The sequence below is a fragment of the Bombus flavifrons genome, chromosome 14, assembly GCF_040668555.2.
Source record: "Bombus flavifrons isolate JBK064 chromosome 14, iyBomFlav1_principal, whole genome shotgun sequence".
Classification (NCBI taxonomy): Eukaryota; Metazoa; Arthropoda; class Insecta; order Hymenoptera; family Apidae; genus Bombus; species Bombus flavifrons.
Genome location: NC_138455.1, coordinates 3131386 through 3146779, shown reverse-complemented (window position 1 = coordinate 3146779; position 15394 = coordinate 3131386). Strand labels below are relative to the sequence as shown.

The window sequence follows — 15394 nt, the reverse complement described above, 5'->3', positions numbered from 1 at the left end:
CTATTTGCGACGTTCCGCGCGATTTCAAGATGCAATAATATAGTAAACGATTTAAGCTGAAATATCCAACGTCGTCAAGTATCTTGGAAAATCTTTCAGAAATTTTCGAAGTGGAGTAATAATGGAGAATAAACAGAGTATGAATTGAAGTGTACGTGAAAGCAGAAATCATGAAATCTTTATTTAACATGCAAGCTACCTCATGTGTCTGAAACCGCTTTTCGCGTCCATTGGTCTCTAATTCATGTACACGTTCTCCTCAGTAATTCAGATGCTTATCGTGCTATTTGCTACTGCCAAGGTTTGATGTGCTTGAGGGGTGGAAAGAATTGATCGTGAACGAAGGATAAACCCAAAATCTTCCAAACTGGGTGACGGCAGAGGAAAACCCCGTAGAGTCAGAATGGCAGATGATAATCAGCAGGAGAGCCAGCATGTTCATAAGGAGCTGAAAGTGGCGAAGCTTATGCCTCTTGCGATGAAGCTCTTGGAAATTGTAAGTACTTATTTAATCATGACAAAATGACGAATAATTCAGTGAACAAATTTTAGTAATTAATTCGTGCTCTTTAAAAATATCGAAAATGCTTCAAATGAACGAATATTTGTACTTTACGGTTAATAACAATCCAGTTACAAATATTTCTCGATGTGTTGGCATTTGAAATTTGCATTTGACAGGTTTTAGCTGTGTTCGCTATCGGATTAGTCGTCGATCCGTTAAATTCGTTCCAGAAGATCATGATTAGAATGCATTTCAAGCTTGACGATGCCGCGATAATTTACATCACTATCGCTGGCTACCTGATAATCAACACGCTTTTCATCATTTGTCAACTGTTGGGAGATCGAATACCGAAAAGAACCGTAAGTTCTATTCACTTAAAATCGTCAGTATAGTTTAGAAAACGTAACAATAAGCGTGCGTTTCAAAACTAGAAATTCATAAAATAATTCGTACGATGGAATAATCTTTGACTTAATGTAAAGAATAAAATATGTAGACATTCCTGTCGTAAATTATTTAAAAACCGATCGCTTCAATTAATTTAACGCGAGATTCTGCGAACCAGAAAACAGATTACGTGACAGGTCTAGCGATAATAAATGGGCGAAGCGTCGCAATCAAGGGATCGCGTGACGATCACGAAAGGACGAATAGTATCACGTCAATTTCATTTCCCACGTTTAGTATTTTCGACATAAATCTGTCAACAAGGTCAGAGTTTCCGTCGTTTTATTGGTCTCCAGTTAGAACCCTACCCATTTGCTAAATCATCATGCAGAAATTGCATATTTAATAACTAACAAACGTCCTTCGTGTCTCCAGAATACTCTTCGTCCTCGTTTGTAAAATTATTTGCACGTTTTAGTGTAAATCGACAGTCATAATCACGACTGTAATTTATGAATGAGAAATCTATTTTAACAAATTGTATGTTGAGACAATTTTTTAAACAGTACAATAGCTTATTTTTAAAAGTATCGCGTTCATGATTATTATTTGTGAATACATTAAAAACTTTCTCCCATCAAAAAGGACAAGATATTTGTACTATTTTCAGAACGAGATCGTTAAGTATTCAACGTAAGGTAACCAAGATTCGCTTATTTTTCATAGCTCATAAATGACAATGAGACAGCAAGCGGCCTCTAATATCTGTATCGATCTACCTTCGATATTATCTGTAAATTGTAATTTTCTGGGGCACTGGAAATCCATCCAAGAGACACAAAGCTAATTTAATTTTAATACTTAGGTTATTACAATCTACGTTCCTTACGTTACTGTTCCTTTCGTACTAGTCTGTCAAGTATTAAAAATATATCACGATAGCAAGCTTCGACTATTTTCGAGCTGACTAAACTGTTCGAAACCATGCACGTGTTCCGTTCTAGTTTGATTAAAATTCATAACTTATCAACGTCCAAGTCCCCGTACTGTTTATCGACCACCTACTTTACAACGTCTATGTTCACGAAACGATCGGAACTTATAGTATCTAGGACTGGTTGCTTCAAGAAATACGATAATTAGTGTCGTTCGTGTCTCACAACTGTGATAACACGTAGAATAATTGCGATGTTCGGCGCAAAAGTGAACGACTGCGTGACCTCCTTTGAACGATACAAGGAATTTTAGAAATAGGATAATTCGTTTCAAGTTTCGAACGTGTGCTCAGCGTAATCCGTAGAAAATTCTATTTCTAGGCAATTTATTCGTAAACTAAAAATTTTTCTCCAAATATCGTATTACATGACAGGACGCGTTTCTTACTTGGCAAGATCAATGAAACATTTAAGAAATAACTGAAATTAATGTCTCAGAAATCTACGAGTTTGTCATGCTAACTTTTTTCTTCAAATTACTCTTTGAATATTTAAAAAGACACTATGTTTGAAGTTACAAACTGCGCACGTTCTCTATGTTTCTGATTATTATCCTTGAAAAATGGAAGTAAAAGTAGATCGTCGATCTCGATACATTTTTGAGTAACATCGATCTGCTCTGATTGCAGTTGATATTGTTCTCCTCAGTCGGTGGGCTCCTGCACATCGTCGCTGGAAGCATAATTGTCTATAATTGGACAAAGATTCTCGGCCCTTACTACAGCAACAACGAATTGTATCCCAGCAAACAGTACATGGATATGTTCATATCAGGCGCAGTGTTCACATTTGTCAATGCTGCGGCTTTCTTCTTGGAAATATTCTTCATCATTTACTCGTCAAAAAGCATCGAGTGAGAAGGAAAGATACGGCGTAACGGTCTTTAGATTAGGAGAACGAGTATGAAACATTCGTGAGAATTATACTTACAAATGCTTGCTTGATGTAACTAGGAGGATAAGTTGTCAGTAAGTCAGGAAAAATATGAATATTTAATGTTATGTAAATTTTGAAAAAAATGTCGTTTCTATGGAGAAAAAAGAGATTGCTGATGTTAAATATGTCACGTATTTTATAAAATGGCTTATCACAAGAGGTGATGAAAGAAAAGAAACAGGAGAATCGAAAAGATGGTTTCCCACCGAATGTGTTCTACATCATATACCGAAAAATGAAAAATGTAAAAATAATGTACATTGATATAACGCCCAAAAATAATTCACGAGCCAAATATTGAAAGATTAGTTGTAAGTTCTAATTCCGTCCAATCGTCTTAACGACGATCTAGTTAGATGTTATTTGATTATACGCGTAAGTTAGAAGAGTAGATATTTATAGGAAATGTACAAATCAAATAATGCAGTGAATTGTATACTGTAGAAGATAGCTTTAACTGATAGATCAGAATAATATTTTGGATTAATAGTTTCATAAAGTTCTTAGCTTTAGTCCTTCCTTTTAACAACGTAGCAAATTTAGCAATTAACAAAGATTAATCTCCAAAGATTTTCTACATATATGGTATATTTTATGATATATACGGTATATTTTTCATATTTTTAAGAAATCATAAAGATCCATTAAACAATATATATATATATATATACACACACACACACACACACACACACACACACATATATTGAATATTATTTATAATCGAAAGTTTGAATAACTAGAGTAGTGTTCTTATACGTACGTATAGTATAATATACGTATAATAATATAATCTGTAATCTCTGTTTCTTACTTGTTGATATCATACATTATATATATGCTACAAATCTCAGAATTGCCATGAATATTTTTAGATAATTAGTGACAAAAATTATACTTTTTATATTAATAATTGTAACTATGATAAGACTAAAAATTACAATTCGTCTTTATATACATTTATCAATTTATAAATCTATTATATAGATTTGACAAAAATTGACGTGTCTTTATCAAAATACATTCCGTCCATTTTTAATACTAATCGACATCTTGTAATACAAGATGTTTACGAATTAATATTTCATATCGATAATCCTTTGTTATATAATTTTATAAGCCAAATGTAAAACTTATTATAAAAGAGAACGAAAGTATATAAAAAGATGTATTATAATGTACGCCATATAATACAGGTACAAAATAAGCGTTGGAAGAATAACGTGTTTTATTCTTCAATTTTCAGTTCCAAGTCCCATATCCATTGCTTTAATAATAGCGGATTGTAATTCATTACACGACACGTTTTAATCAACAATACTAACAACAATCTCTCTGTTGCCTAATTGACACAACGAGATCACCACACTCTCCTGAATATCGTCGTAGAAGAAAATTTGCAAATCTATCGATACGCAACGTTTCGATGTAACATAACATATATCATAACAATAAACAAAATGTAAAAAGCGATGATAGAGGTTCGCCCGATGACAGGAAGCTGATATAAAACTTCCTAAAGTCAATCGATCATGGAGCATGAAGGTTTAAATTATCTTCCAACCATCCTCCTTCCACGTGTTTTATTTCTCCTTGCAACACAAAATCTTTTTTCCAGACTCAAATAATTTGTATAAAAGTGTATATTCCTCAGAGAGCAAGTCAAATTCTAAATTGGGAACGAAGAAATTAAACAGAATCAGCGCGTGCGTTCGATTAGTAATAAGACCTCTCAGAATATTCCAATTCGTGAGTATTAATTACAAACATGATATTGCGATACACTACTCTAGCTGATATTACACTCGAGGATATTCCATCGAAATTAATTGAATGAAAGTGGTAATTAAACGAGACTTTTTGATTAATTAGCTAGTGGTACTACTGATCTTTGTACTTATCATTTACACGATATCACTGGGTGATTCTACTTTACCATCTATAACGTGTATTTTACTGATCGTGCTTGCTGGAGTGTACGTTTTCGTCTTGTCGATCGATCTAATTAGTCAGTTCATCGGAGGAGAATTGAACACGATGCCGGTAATCACTTGTATGAAGAAAGTTTCCACGAAAAATTAACATTAATTTTTACATCGTATCTATCACAATAAAGGTATAAATGAATTTCGAAGAGAAGCATAAAACATTTTTATTGCAGATGTTTCTTTTCTCCTTATTGGGCACGATATTCTTCGCAATCGCTGGAATCCTTCTATTATTAAGTTACTCTTCACCATGGTACATAATAACAATGGCGTGTCTTTCTCTTTTCGCGTTCATCCTCTTCATAATCGAAGTCTCACTGGTACTCGCGTAAGTCCCGAGTCGAATAAAATTTTCCAATTCCGATTTTCCTATCAGTGAATTATGTGTTCCGTGTCAGATTTTGGAAACGTACCTGCAATCTCTGTCGGCAGTGCTGTTACGCGAAGCCGACTGAAGTATTGTTTCAGAAGGAAACCTGCGGCCCCTTGTCCGCCGAAGTGAGTTGAAACATTGAACATAAAACTTTATAGAAGGATAGAAAAGTAGAAAGATAGAAACTTTGCTTCTGCTGATTTCAGAGTTCAAGCAAGAACGATGCATTCCTAGATAAAATCTATTTAAATAAAATCTAATAAATAGTCATCTAAGACGAATTTTACAAATTATCTACCGGTTGATAGGTCAATTTCATAATAGTATTATAATATTAATAGTAAGTAATCTATGTTCCTGGAGTGTAACGTTTCTTTTAAGGTATCTCTCTACAATCTAGACGGTCAAACATGACCTGATGACCAGCGTCAGCAGCATCAAAGTACCTTTCGGAGAGGAAGACGCAGTCGCTGATCACAGTCACAGAAAGGTTTCATTTGGACGTCGACGACAATACGTCGATTGTCCAACAAGTGCACGGAGCTTGTGCTACGTGGAAGTTGCTGATGTTCAAACGGATCATCAGCAAACATTGAGCAGACAGTGCCAAGTAATGATATAAATACGCGCTATAGAGCGCAGTAATTAAACTATAAAGATATTTTCTCGATGTAAATTTAAATACAATAACATTTTCTTTAAACATATTTATCCCTTAATCTTGTTCGCAATTAGTTATTGTTACGTCAAACTCGATTACTTTGCTAATTACGAAGATTTAATCAGACTCAGCGAGAAGTAAAAGAGATGCCTGTGCAAACTGTGAGCAGATGCGAGCTATGCAATCGCGCTATACAATTTTTCGCAAGCTCTTCAGCTGTGATGCAGCCTACGATTCAACAAGCTCCTTGCGTACCTTGTCCTGCATTTCTACAGCTTCTTAGAGGATCAACGTGTTGTACAGGGTTGGTATCATTATGCTGCATTCATAAATGATTGGCACAATTGACGTTACTTCGATGAACGAATGAAATATATTTTAATAATTTTTGTCGTGATTAGTTGTAGGTGTGTCACAGGTATAATTCAAGTATCGCAGCAAAGTCAACAGCAGCAAACGCAGCGGGTAGAGCAATCGAAGCAAGATAAGGAAACAGTAAAGGAACAAACGGACAAGGTGCAATCGGTGGAGAAGAAATCCTACGATATGTTGACGAGTGAGAAAGCTCGCCTAAATCAGGTTGCGAGTACCAGGAGTTAATTTGACAGCAAACGCGTGATTTTTCTTAGTTCTAACAGTATAATCATCTTCCAATATTATAAAACGTTTTAAATTATGGTAAATATACGGATAAAACGTAGAAAAGTGATTGTTTCTTCGGTAAACGAGAACAAACGAGAATAACGCAACGTTCTATTGTGCCACAGAAAATGCTTCGGCTATATATTGGATGTAGAAAAAATTCCACGTATTTCCTTTTAGTTTTATACTCCTTTCTTATCTTTCTTACATCGGCGTATCTATAGTGCTGCTATTTAATTTCTGAAATTAATCACTAGACGTTACCTTTTTCGAAGGCACCCAACATGAAGCGCAAGATCCGAATTTAAGAGGAGTCTCGGAAACGAAAATCACAAAATTCACTCTCGGTTCTTACTGCGTGACGCCGAAAACTCACATATCGTGCCAAACTGCCTCGAAAGCGACGTAAGCATATTTTATGTACATAGCTTTGCCATGAGAGAAACACAAACTTCTTTTATCTTGAATTATTATTTCATGTATGTGTTAACAGGAAGAAAGGTGAATTAGAAGAAGTGAAGAAGGTAAAGGTAAATGCAGTGAAAAAGGAGAAGGAGGCGAAGAAAAATAAAAATGAGAAAGATGAGAAGAAGAAAGTGAAACTAACGAGTAGGGCGAACAAGTCGAAATCTCCACAGAAGACAAAGTTAAATAAAGATGTGGAACCTTCTACGGACAAACCAAAGAAATCTTTCAAGGAAACAGATTTCATATCTAAAAACCCAACGGTATCCCCCACGTTAGAAACGTCAGATTCTGTTTTGGAAGCTACAGACAGCCAATTGGAAAATATCCATAAGTTGTGTCCTGTAGAATCGAAGGTATTAATTCCCCCACCATGCCAGGTAGCAGAAATGATAAATCGTTTGCAAGAAATCGAGAATCAATCGAGAACGAAATCAGAGAATCCATCGATATTTGAAGGTAATAAAGAAGACGATAAACAACGGAAAATTGATGCTGATCAGGAAGATGAAAAGAAGAGTACTCTTGCTGAAGATTCGATCAGCATGGACGAAGTGTTAAACTATGCAGTATGTCTGAATTTGAAAGAAAATGTAAAAAAGACTAAAGTTACTGATGATCGATTGAAGAACGATAAATCAACTGTAGAACAGGCATTGGAAACTGATTCGGAATCTCAATCTCAAGCGGAAACACAGACGTAAGAAATACTTCCATTTGGATTAAATAATAATATTGTTAGGGACTTTGTTTCCTTTTTTCGTTTTTAAGTACCGATTAGATAATAGGTTTCTACCTGGAAAGAATGTGATAAGGAATGACATTCTCTGAAATGCGAATAACAAGTAGAAGAGAAAAGAGTGGTTTTGAATTTTATTCTGCATTTTAGATACGAATAAGTTATTTTTATTTTTGTATCTTTGCATTAAGGAATTATTCTATCGTAGACCTTTCGAAAAATTAATTTCATCTTGTGTTTCAAACATGAATAAATATACGAGTCAAGAGTGGACGTAGTAGCTCTTCTGCAGATTCTGTTTAACAAAAATACCAAAAAGACGCATCTTACAGTAGCATATACATAAGCTTTAACATCTTTACAAAATACTACCTTAATCTCAATTTTATCAGCACAGTGCAGGGAAATGCTATCAATCTGACTTTAAAGTGAAACGCGTTGCAAAATGCAACTATGACCTGCATATTTCCTATCTTGTTTAGCCGTAATACACAGCTGATAATACACCGGAAATTGTTTGCATTTATTGCTTTAAACCTACTTCTCCCGCATAACTCCATAAATAATCTTTCTTCGTACCTTTATTCCCTAGTACTCATACAGAAATGACCAATTCAGCTACCAGAATGAAAAGAATGTATGGGTTCCGAAAAAACAACAAAGTTGAACCTACTAAACTGTCGTAAGAAAATAACATATCATTTTAAATTCGCTTCTAAAGTAGATACACGATTGTTCTCTAAAAACCATGAATATATTTTTATTCGCATTTCAAACAATATTTTCAGATACACTGAGGTCGATATCCAAACTCCTGATTATAGTGGGAGTTCTAACCCCAGGAAGATAGAAACAGCAGAGGTAATCGTACGACAAATGAATTAAGAAAAATTCTAGAATAATTTTATTTACTGAAAATACAAATCATATGTTAGTCTTTAATAAATAACGCAGCTTTATAAAATATTTTGTAGGAACTTGTCGAAGAGAAACAGATCAATCCTGAACGAAAAGTTATAAATATTTGTCCAGTTTGCAACAAGACACAGGTTAATTCCTGAGACTTTAACATTAAATATATGTGTATTTAATGACATGTTTTATTTTATTATTTGAGTTAACGTTTTCCCAGGTACCTGTATCGCCTAGTTCCTTACAGTATCATACTGCTCATAGAGACAAACAAGGACGATTCTACTGTGAATATTGCGCGACTCCAAATACGATAAAGGTAAAAATCAGAGGAATATTTTATATATTATGCATAGATAGCATAATATCAATAATATATACAATATATATAAAAATATTGTTTTCAATATCCTAGGGATTATGTAAAGGTGAGCAAAAACGTTTAAAATGCACTGGATGTGGCGAGTATCTACGTACGAAGAGCAGTCAGGTAAGAAGTTCAGTTTTGTAGCATGGAACTTATTTAGTAATTTACGTTACGCTTATTTTCATTTTCAGAGCACTCGAAATAAATCTGACAATTGTCCACAATGTGCTTCAATACCAAGACCTGCACAATCAAGTGTGCCAGCATAATTTTCTCAAAAAAAAAGAGTAAAACAGATAAAATGTGTCCTTAGATGATTAAGGAAAAATATTCATGTACATAAATGAAGATTGTATGTCGAACGAATGAGTAGGAAGCAGCAAACAACGTAGACATAGATAAGTTCACTCAATGAAATTTGTCTATATATTGTAAATAATCATTTTATTATTTCTAGACTAGCAGGGCGTAAACATTCTTAAACTTGTCAACAACTAAAAAGTTATTAGCTTATATATAATATTCCAAAACATTATTTATTTCATTAAAAAAGTGTGAGATCGTTGATTACAAGAAAAAAGGTTTTTTTAACAATGTTATACGGTCAGCGACGACTGTAAAATATTATAATGTATCATAAAACAGCATCGTATCTATCTTAACATCATTTCTAGTGTTTAGAATAAATTGTAATTTTCACTTGGAAATTATGCTTTTCTTTGAACATTCATTGTACAATTGCATCGCAACGATATAAAACACTTAATTATATAAACGGGATACAATAAGCAATTATACAGAGATCGTTTAATCTCACATGAAGATCAAGATACAAAGAATCGAAGGTAGAAAGAGTTTAACAATTTGTTCAGCTTCGAAAAAAAGGAGCATCACTACAAGTACGATTAGAAAATAAAATTATATAAAGGTTGATTTAGATTCTTAGAATTACAATAATAAGAAATAACGATTGCCATTAGTATAGATTATTCTTTGGTATAAAACGCGTTTTACTTCACATTATTAGTATAATAGTAAATCTTGAAGTGATAATTAATCATTAAGAATTTCGGCTTATATAAAATACGAAATTTTCCATACTCCATGTTCTGTATTTAAGATATAAGTTTAAAAATGAATGAGTATATATACTTAACAAACAAAACTGTGTCACACGATTCAGGACATAGATTATTAAAAAAGGCGAATCACCAAACTTTCTTTCAAATACTGATTAGCAAAACCTTTCAATTCGGTCATAACACACGCATTATAATGTCATATAACAATCTCGAATGTTAAAAATTGTTAATTAATTTTGATCACAAATTTTTCCTCTTACAAATCTCTATTTACGAAGATTAGACGATTCTGTTTACGAAGACACAAATGAATCTATGAAACTCAAGATACTTTTATGAAATATTAGCATGAATTCAACTTATCTGTGTTTTCTTAACTTTATGTTACATCATAATGGCACCCAACGAAGCAAAGACTACAAAATAATACTTCACAATTATATAACTTCCTGATATGATACTCGATGATCTTTAGTTAATCTCTTGGCAAGATATATCCTCAAAGTCTTCGAAAATGCTCTACAAACTGTGGTTTATCTTCTGCAAACATCGTGCCTTTCGGATATATGGCAGGATTCACAGCGTTTATTGGATTTTCATATACGAATCTCCCATTAAACTGTGATACAGGATTCAAAAAAGATTCGTAATTATACATAATTATATTATGCTGCGAATTGTTGATCATCTAATGATTGTTCAAATACTTGCAATCGTTTACAATTTTGTTAGATACCCCTGAAATGTTTACAGATTCACGACGGTACACTGCCATAGGCAAAAGTTCAGGAGAGAACCAATTAAAATTCTGATTGATCATCATAGGTTTTACATCACTCAATGGAAATTGTTGTGAAAAATGTTCACGATTTGGTTCCTGATGAAATGCAGTTAACTCTTGGACATTTTGTAAATCGGATAACACATTTTGACTTGGAAATTGATCGTAGGTTGTTCCATTAATTTGTTCTGCGGTATTAATCGCAAAATTTTGATAGCAATTACTGTACTGGTGACCATTTGCAAGTTGACGATTAGATTTGTTCAAAGGGTGAGAATGCAAACAATTATTCGATACGTGGCGAACATTAGTTTCTACAGGAATGTGTTCGCTTTTATAAATACTTCTATGCTCTTGTCTGACACATTTTTTACTATCACTTTCGTTTGAAATGTTTAAGGCTTTAGAGAAATCTTTCACGAAACTATCCGTCAAATTCCAGTCATTAACAGACTGGAAATCGTTCGAAGATGACGTTGGTAAATTAAAACTACCGTTACCGTGAAACTGACAATGACAAGAACACTCTAATCTATAATTGTTAATTAGATCAGAAGGAATATTCTTTAGATTTTTAGAAAAATCTTGAATACTACCTAAAGCATCGTTTGAACACCTTTGCATCTCGTTCCATTTAAGATTCTTCAAGCGTTTTCCTTTGTTTAAATACGTTAAATATGTACTAATCGCAGGAAGAACTGCTTTCGAGTGATCCGGTTGAGCGCAATTCTGCTTGGAATGTTCGTGCGGTAAAGAATGATCTAAACTGTTTCTCAGATTTCCATTGATGTCACACGCTCCATTTGATTTGTACCTTTTCCTTGCAAGTTCCACCAACGAACAACAATTGTAACAAACCAAACTTTTTGATCGACATTTTTCAAGTTTGCATTGACTTGTTGGATTATCGAGACTTTTCAACGAATTGGACGATGCAGCTTTTATGGGTCTGCCTTTGTGAACCGACGTATCGATTGATTTTTGCATTCGGTGATTGTTTATTATGTTAGATCGTTTATTGACGGCCTTCTGTTTCGCACGAACCGCGATCTTTTTAGTTTTAACTGGCTCGATAAACGTTTCTGTTATTACTATATTGCCTTCTTCGTCACATGTTCCACTTTCTTCATACTATAGTTTATTAATAATTCAAAGACTTATTTTAAACAAGAAATCTAGAATTTCCGATAATTGAAATTTAACGAAGAGACGTCCTGTGTTTGCAAAATCACAATTTGATCAAGTTAGCATATTTGTGAAACGCACGATGAACTATCGATAACCTTTGAAAAGATATATTTTCGAAACTGCTCCAATTGTAAACATGGTGTTAGCAATAGGATTCAAGAACATAGCAGAGAATAGAAAAATAATGAGTTATCTACATTGATAGCAGAAAATAGTTAAACAATACTGTGATATAAATGTTATTATGAATAATATTTCTCATTACACGAAAATCATTTACGAATAGTTAACTCTAATGCCTAATGGCTACATGTTCGTATATTATTTTCTTAGGAGAATATAAATTCGTTATCTTGTTTTTATCTTAACAAGCAAAGCAAATGAGGTATCTATACATGCAGCTGCCGGTAAAATCGAAAAAAAAACTGATTATTTTCGCATGAGACTACAATACACAGAATAAACTGGTTATGATAATTTTGTTCGACAGTTACGAACCATCTCTGCCTTGGCCAAGTAAATCCATAGTTTCCGCCACGTGCTGAACTTATATTGATCGCTGAAGTTATAGCGCATTTCCTTCGAAGCGTATCTTATTGCCAAGGGACTGCGATAGTCACAATATTCACTATTTTCGATCGGTGACGCACTCATTTTCACCGCCTTTCTTATTCGTCCAGTTAGTAATGCGAATCTCAGAAAATACTTCGTATAACACGAGAACGAGGAAGAACGCGATCAGCTGATTTACTGGGCACGTTTATCGTTGTGCGCTGTGCATTTTCTTTACTGAACGCCAACGCTCACAGTGCCTCTTGTGGAGGAAACATGAACTAGTTGATTTAAATGACCTTACTATAATTTGAAGTAATGTTTATTCATTTTGAATGTAATTTTAGTTTGAAAAAAGGAGTTGTTCAAGATTTTTAGTACGGAAGAAGAATTTGTGTATACTGAAGTCTATTATTTGCACAAGAGTGTATAAAAATAATCGAATCTTGAGTAAACATTTGGATAAATAATTAACAGTACAATTAAATTAAATTCTTCTTTCTTGAATAAATGTAAATAACATTGAAAAATCTATAGCTAACTATAAAAGAATTTATAAAAGATTGAATCACGCTTGGTTACCATGGTTGTTATTCAATAAGCAGGGAATGATTGTCATTTTTTTCTTAAAAGCGGAAACTGAATTACAACACGATATAAATTACAATAAAAGCTCGAATATTGCAAGGTTTTTTATTCTAGTAAATCACAGTACCATTTGCAGAGACAACTTAACAAGGGAAAGTACCCACGTTCCATTTTCTCATGGGACTATAATTGACCGATGTCATTGTTCTTCTTGCGCGAAAGGAAAATCGTATTGTTACTGATGACGATTTGCAAACACTGATCTCTCTTTGCCAAATTCTTATCGTTCTTTTAATTGTCTTATCTCAATAATCATTGCTCAAACGTGATGATAGCTTTCAAAATTAATTAATATCTACATAGCTTTTTAGCTTAATTACAGAAAGCTCATAAATTTAATAATTGTTATACGTACTACGTTAAAAGGTGCCATGTTCGCATTAGCCCATTCTATGTTGACCTCGCAATTTTTAAAAAGCATGGCCGATTCAGGCACCAATCTTCTTCTCGCCATGGCGGCACCTCGATGGGTTTTATACGAAACCAGAACATAGCAAACGAAGCCGTTGAAATTTCTATAAACGGCCACTTTATCGATTTCATCGGTCATCTCGTAAATTTTCTAAAAAAAAAAAAAAAGCAAAAAACAAAAAATAAAAGTAGGAAGATAAAAGGATCCACCTCCGATAGAATAAAAAAATCAATAGAAAGGAAAACATAATAAACCAGAGGACATTAACAACGAACCTTGATAATTGTTTTAGAATCGAGATTTCGAGGCAGCTGATTAATATAAAGCCGACAATTATTTGTGCTTGCAACAACACCGATTCTTTTCCCAGGATAAATTTCATGCTGATCTAATTCTTTAACAGCACGAGCTGCCTCTTCTTCGGTGGTGTACATAATAAAACAGTAACCCCTATTTATGCCAGAAAATTCCATCATCAAGCGTAACTCATAAATCGTTCCTACAGTACTAAATATAGGAACAATTTCCGGTTCGTAATAATCTCGGGGGATACTTCCGACAAAAATCTCGCATTTCGGACCAGGAGGAGGTCCTGTCCAGCCAGGAGGTGGACCGAGCTTCCTCTGACCATTAACTTGAGTTAATGTCAACTGGGAATCGGCTACGAATTTTAATAATTTTAAATTGCTTTCCATTTGTTCCTCCCTCAAGTCCTGTACTTTGCTGTCGGTTCGTGACTGTATGGCCGGCCGTCGATTGTGTAAATATGCTGGATTTGATTAAAAATGATTATTATAATACTTTTTTGACAATGAGAATATTCTGATATGAAATACGTGTGAGTTTGGTATGAAGAAAACATACTTACGTAACATTGAAAAACGTATTTTCTCAAAAAAAGTACTAATGGAAAAAAAAGTAATTATACAATTGATTTGATATTTCTGGCCTCAGACATTATATTTCCAGAACAAATGACAATTGCCAGGAGATGATAGGACTTCCAAAGATAATTTTATCTTTACAATAAATAGAAGAATAAAATAAAACACGACCATAATAAAATAGAATTCATCGCACTGGTTAATCTCTGGATATATACGACTGAATTGAAATGAAATTATCAGACAACCACAGCTGGTTATGTCATTACGGCGAACCAAAATATTCGAAAATCCTGTCGTTTTTTATAAATATCCTTCAATATCACTTACCCAACTGTTGTTTTATACCGTCTTCTATGTTGATTTTATTGAAGGACTCATTTGATTGTTGAATCGTTGATACAGACACCATTGTTCTCTCTTTATTGATTTGAACGTCGTCGTTCCTATTATTAATTGACATGTGTTTTCCTTTGTTATTATTACTACTAATCCGTCATATTGTCGTTAAACCGTCATTTTGGCAAAAATTAATTCTATCTTTAATCATGACAAACACGAAGGGGCAAAATTTGATCTGTTGGATATTTTTCTGAAACAGAAAATAGATACCGGCCAAAGTCGAGGGATCGATGATCAATAAACATACCACCACGGTTTAAAGAAGACTGATGCACGAGCACGCGATGCACTAAACCACGGCTGTGCTATGGGCTATGGGTTAAGTGTATGAGATCAGATGGCGCTTATTTCGGACTGGTTGCCCCCCCATTGGGTAAATTTATTTTTTATTTAATCTTTGGAGGGGAGATGATATTCGTCTCTCCCTTCATTCTGCAAATCCTTTTTCCTCTTGTCACGCGTCAACGCTTTC

The 15394-nt window shown here is 33.9% G+C and overlaps 4 protein-coding genes across 7 annotated transcripts in view; 2 read left to right on the top strand and 2 right to left on the bottom strand.

Annotated features, from left to right (window-relative positions):
- The window catches only part of LOC138186889 (uncharacterized), a 4021-nt gene extending 589 nt beyond the window's left edge, over nt 1-3432 (top strand). Inside the window, exons 2-4 of one of the 2 annotated variants that reach the window (XM_069127161.1) lie at nt 302-496; nt 682-867; nt 2520-3430. In XM_069127161.1, the coding sequence (XP_068983262.1) occupies nt 404-496; nt 682-867; nt 2520-2747 (507 nt within the window). In that variant the 5' untranslated portion in view covers nt 302-403 and the 3' untranslated portion in view covers nt 2748-3430. Of the gene's footprint in view, nt 1-294; nt 497-681; nt 868-2519 lie in introns of those variants that run through there. The other variant, XM_069127162.1, reaches the window with a different exon arrangement.
- The window catches only part of Adsl (adenylosuccinate lyase), a 25939-nt gene extending 13122 nt beyond the window's left edge, over nt 1-12817 (bottom strand). Inside the window, exon 1 of the mRNA XM_069127159.1 lies at nt 12523-12817. Coding sequence (XP_068983260.1) covers nt 12523-12678 — 156 coding nt within the window. The 5' untranslated portion in view covers nt 12679-12817. The remainder of the gene's footprint in view (nt 1-12522) is intronic.
- LOC138187094 (general transcriptional corepressor trfA) lies at nt 5591-9266 on the top strand. Its single transcript, XM_069127573.1, has 11 exons — nt 5591-5797; nt 5974-6145; nt 6207-6404; nt 6766-6895; nt 6984-7655; nt 8287-8376; nt 8483-8555; nt 8669-8743; nt 8827-8925; nt 9022-9096; nt 9165-9266. Exons 1-11 carry the CDS (start codon nt 5606-5608, stop codon nt 9240-9242), a joined length of 1854 nt encoding a protein of 617 aa, XP_068983674.1. The 5' UTR covers nt 5591-5605; the 3' UTR covers nt 9243-9266.
- LOC138186886 (uncharacterized) lies at nt 9413-15394 on the bottom strand. Of its 3 annotated transcripts, XM_069127158.1 has the most exons (5): nt 14851-15393; nt 14505-14655; nt 13912-14405; nt 13580-13786; nt 9413-11967 (listed from the first exon to the last, which is right to left on the bottom strand). In XM_069127158.1, exons 2-5 carry the CDS (start codon nt 14509-14511, stop codon nt 10744-10746), a joined length of 1932 nt encoding a protein of 643 aa, XP_068983259.1. In that variant the 5' UTR covers nt 14512-14655; nt 14851-15393; the 3' UTR covers nt 9413-10743. The 3 variants fall into 3 exon arrangements, with proteins under 3 accessions (XP_068983259.1, XP_068983257.1, XP_068983258.1); XM_069127156.1 differs by lacking the exon at nt 14505-14655 and having other exon boundaries at nt 14851-15394; XM_069127157.1 differs by having other exon boundaries at nt 14505-15393.

What these genes read in the sequence shown, in the direction of transcription:
- LOC138186886 (XM_069127156.1), bottom strand. Translation starts at nt 14,983, where the DNA reads ATGTCAATTAATAATAGGAACGACGACGTTCAAATCAATAAAGAGAGA. An exon ending in CGGTATAAAACAACAGTTGG is followed by an intron (nt 14,406 to 14,850) that starts GTAAGTGATATT and finishes AATCAAATCCAG; the next exon opens with CATATTTACACAATCGACGG. An exon ending in ACATGGCACCTTTTAACGTA is followed by an intron (nt 11,968 to 13,579) that starts GTACGTATAACA and finishes AATAAACTATAG; the next exon opens with TATGAAGAAAGTGGAACATG.
- LOC138187094 (XM_069127573.1), top strand. Translation starts at nt 5,606, where the DNA reads ATGACCAGCGTCAGCAGCATCAAAGTACCTTTCGGAGAGGAAGACGCA. An exon ending in TCTCAAGCGGAAACACAGAC is followed by an intron (nt 7,656 to 8,286) that starts GTAAGAAATACT and finishes TTTATTCCCTAG; the next exon opens with TACTCATACAGAAATGACCA. An exon ending in CGACTCCAAATACGATAAAG is followed by an intron (nt 8,926 to 9,021) that starts GTAAAAATCAGA and finishes TCAATATCCTAG; the next exon opens with GGATTATGTAAAGGTGAGCA.